The sequence below is a fragment of the Callionymus lyra genome, chromosome 8 (assembly GCF_982586985.1).
Source record: "Callionymus lyra chromosome 8, fCalLyr1.hap1.1, whole genome shotgun sequence".
NCBI lineage: Eukaryota > Metazoa > Chordata > Actinopteri > Syngnathiformes > Callionymidae > Callionymus > Callionymus lyra.
The window spans coordinates 10296413-10300564 of NC_141825.1; the positions used below are offsets into that span (position 1 = coordinate 10296413).

The window sequence follows — 4152 nt, forward strand, 5'->3', positions numbered from 1 at the left end:
CTGGTCGTTGGTTAACGTGTGTTTTTTTTTTCCCGCTGCAGGCTCAGTATGTGTTTCTGTACCAGTGTGCGCTGGACGTCATCAAGTCAAGAACTGGAACCAACGTGGATCTCATCTATCAAAACGCAGATGCCTTCTCTATTTATGCAAACATAGGACTCAAGAGGTTAAAGTAGTTTGGAGGTCACTTTTAAAAAAGGAAACTAATTTATGTCTGTCTGTTCCATCTATTTATATATATTTACTAAGAGCCAAACAGCACATAAACAGGTACAAACATCCTTTTCAATAGTAGCTAAAAGTGCATATTTAAAAAGATAACACTTCATAGTTTAGTGAAACAAGGTCGGGAGAAAAACTGCTTATTGTTAGTAGAAGAAAAACAAAAAACAAAGCATCATAGATAATAATTTCAAAAGAATAAACGTATTAATTTAAATATCATCCGTTTTTTCAAAAAGACTCAGGAAAGTAAAAAATATTCAGTTGTTATTCTCTATATGGACACAGGGTGGCGGTGTTCATCATGTTATGTTAAGCCAAAGCCAGGAAACGCCATCCAGGAACTTCAAGCTGTTACTGTAAAATATCTACTGAAACAGAAATACGCTTTTTAATAACGCGACCAAAATATTGTATGTATTTATTGTGTTTCTTAAAAACTAGAACCTATTATATTGTTTAAAAGTGCACTTATTTAAAAAAAAAAGAAGTTGTACAGTCTTAACATGTGAGCGGTATGCACTATTTTCTATATATATATATATATATATATATATATAATGCACTGGATGCATTTATCTTTTCTACTCTTTTTATAAACATCTTAATCCTAATCCGTCACTATAAGGATTCCCGTCACAAGCTTAATGTCAAAAGTTTGTTTTTGTTTTTTCAAGGGACCAACACCCACCAGAGTGCAATGATTGTCTTGATTTTTCCCTTTGTGTGTGTTTTTTTTTTTGTCGCTTTGCTTTTTATCAGACATACTTGACCTAAAAAGGAAAATGTCGTGCGACATGTGTTGATCTTTTACTTCACATTGTGCAATTTTTTTTTCTTCTGTCAGCATGAAAAAAAAAACACATGGACAACATGACTGGTATATTGGTGTTCTGCCAACTTTATTCAACATTTGACAGGATCATCTTTACCAGTCGAAGAACATGACTGACTTGTTTTCTTTCTTTACTGACGCCAACCGCTGGAGACATCAACAACCGTTGATACATACAATAGTAGGTTGTGTTATAACTGATTTGTGTAATGTTGCAATTTTTTGAACCACAGTTTGCCTTATGTTCCTAATAAGCAGTTGTTTTAAGGCAATAAATGAGCAACCGTGTGTAATTTATTAATGTATGTAACGTTCGGTGCCGCCAATTCATTTGATGTGGCCTACTGGATGGTGTGCACATATCTAAGTAGATGAATGTCAATGTTGAAATCATGAGATGCTAAAGTAAAAGTTGAAGTTTAAAGTGTTCAATGAAGGAGGAAAAACAAAGAAATAATTAAGATAAATGAATCCACCAGGAATAAAAAAAAAAAAAAAATATTTAGTTTGGCCCGCGACGGTTAAAGGAATTTGGCCCCTTGTGCGTTTGAGTTCGACACCTCCCGGCTCTAGATCGATAAGCTTTGCCTCCAACCTATCCAACAACTTTTACTGCTACCACTATCTCTAAAGGAGGCAGGAGAGCGATAAACATTTGACCAACAGGACGGAGCGAAAGAGAGAGAGGAGGAAGTAGCGACAATAATGAAGGGAAACTATGTATACTTACTGCTTTTAAAATGCTTGCTGGTACAATGCACAATGGTTAATGTAAGATATGACAACGCAATAAAGGTTATTTCATACATGGTTGTGTTTATTTCTACTTATCCTAAATAATGTAAGATGTTATGTCAAGTTGTAGTAATTTAACCAGCTTCAGGATTTAACGTGTGTTGAGAACTTGTGTGGATGTTCTTTCCAGACGTGGTTATTCATAAAGTTCTTTGCTTTTCTCAAAAGGAAAAAATAGCTGCTGTAGCGGAGGGTGGAGCTTGTACACGCTGCATTATTCAGATGGCTAAGTTTACCCTCAAAGTTTAAATTATTGATAAACTTTTTTTTTTTTTTTTTTCTTTCTTTTCATATAAAAATGCTTTCGCAAAACAATGGCAAAATGTAATCAAAGGAAGAAGCTGAAGAATATTTCACATTTTTAAATACTTTCACTTCCCTTCTCCATGTTCTAGTCCCACAAGTAGGATCTATAAATACATTTGGCAGTTTGAGGCATATATTTAGTTTTATATTCCGTGGTTTAAATGAAAAGGACAGCGATCAAGCAAACCCCAATGGACTGCTTCACTTCTTTTTTATTTAAAAAAAGGCAACTTTTCCTACTTCTGTTCCTGAAAGTGGTCTCTATATTTGGCTCAATTCATTTTTATATACATGAATGTTATGAATATATACTTTTCCCCAACAGAAGTTATTACTCTTTTTATTGTTATTATTATTGCAAACAATTTCCCAAAGGAGAAATCTATCCATCCATCAATCTATTTATTCTAGTAATATAAGTCTTTGTTTATTCTCATTTTTAGCTGAATTCTTCTTGCAATTGTTGTGAAATATATTTGATACAGTATGTATAAGTAATTGTTATTATTTTATAAGCAATAATTAATAGAAAACTATTGTTGCTTGGTCATAGAAGTAGAACTAATGAACACACACACGGCTATCATTATTTAACAGGTGTCAGTTAACTTTGGTGTGTTTTTTTTTAGACTTAAAGTTCAACAAAAGTGTTGAGGTTGAAACCCTTCGAGAATACAGAGAAAACCCTATTGACTTACTTTAATTACAATGTTTGAATGGATCCTCCAGAGACACACTACATTTTGAATTCAAATATATATATATATATATATATATATATATATATAATAAAATATGTGTTTCTATAGCAGGCTTTTCCTTTATTTACTGAGACCCCTGTGTTTGTCTCGGTGGTGTCTTGACCTTTTAAGTATATATTTGATTGAGTATTGTTTTGATTGTTTAAGCGCTTTGTGACGCTGGTCTAGAAAAAAGCTTTACAAATATAAATTACTTACTTACTTATAAAGCAGACCTGAGGTCAGAGATCATGTAGAATATAACAAATGATTTTGCATTTATTCCGATTATTCATTACTAGTCTCTAAATATGACAATAGTCTTTTTGTTTCAGGACTTTTGTTCTCTGCGTTTTGTCATTTTTGTGAGGATATGTTATCCCTGAAATAGATTAGATTAATAAAAAATATTTGGTAAACGTGCTATAATATCCATTTTCCCAAGTTATAATAAACACAATACATTTTTCTTCTTGATTTTTGCACACAACAGCCACTGTATAAATCAGGGGCAGGTAATCATAATTCTTCAAGGGCCACATTAAATTCTGTGAACGTTGTTAGACTTAAAAACTAAAAAAAAAAGAAGGACATTCGTCATAAGGCCGTGACATTTATTAAGCTAAATAAGCTGCAATTGTATTCTTGTATAGATGAGTTTTCAAAAAAATTACACACAGAAAGTAAATGAGTGTTATAAGAAACATCTTAAGGCATTTACATTTGTACAGGGTTTTCCTTGATTTTCTGGAACTCCTGTGTTTTACTCAATATTATCTTGACCTTTAAAGTATATATTTTATTGAGTATTGTTTTGATTGTTTAAGCGCGTTGTGACCCTGGTCTGGAAAAGCGCTCAAAAATATAAATTACTTACTTACTTACATATTTTATAATGTACATGAATAATAAATACAAAATAAATTTGTTAACGCATTAGAACCATTTATACACGATCATACTTTGACATTACGAGGGCCGCATAAATACAGTCAAATGGCCGCGTGTGGCCCACGGTCTGGTATAAATTGTGGCCCCTGAGGAACTTCAACTACCCTATACACAGGCAAATCTCTCTCGGTGCCTCCAGACTTGCAAATTCACCACTTTTTACAGGAATAGTTCAACTGAACACTTTGTTATTGGTTTGAAAAAAAATGTGAATTTCAAATGAATCTGCAGTACACGTTTCCTCCTGCGGTGTCGCCATTGTGCCGGTGAAGCAGCAGCAGCACAGGGACACCAGGGAACACG

At 33.3% G+C, this 4152-nt stretch overlaps 1 protein-coding gene across 1 annotated transcript in view; it reads left to right on the plus strand.

Moving 5' to 3' along the window:
• Positions 1 to 1863, plus strand: part of ptprjb.2 (protein tyrosine phosphatase receptor type Jb, tandem duplicate 2) — a 42768-nt gene extending 40905 nt beyond the window's left edge. The window contains exon 43 of the mRNA XM_087797761.1: positions 42 to 1863. Coding sequence (XP_087653887.1) covers positions 42 to 176 — 135 coding nt within the window. The 3' untranslated portion in view covers positions 177 to 1863. The remainder of the gene's footprint in view (positions 1 to 41) is intronic.
• Positions 1864 to 4152: the final 2289 nt, after the last annotated feature.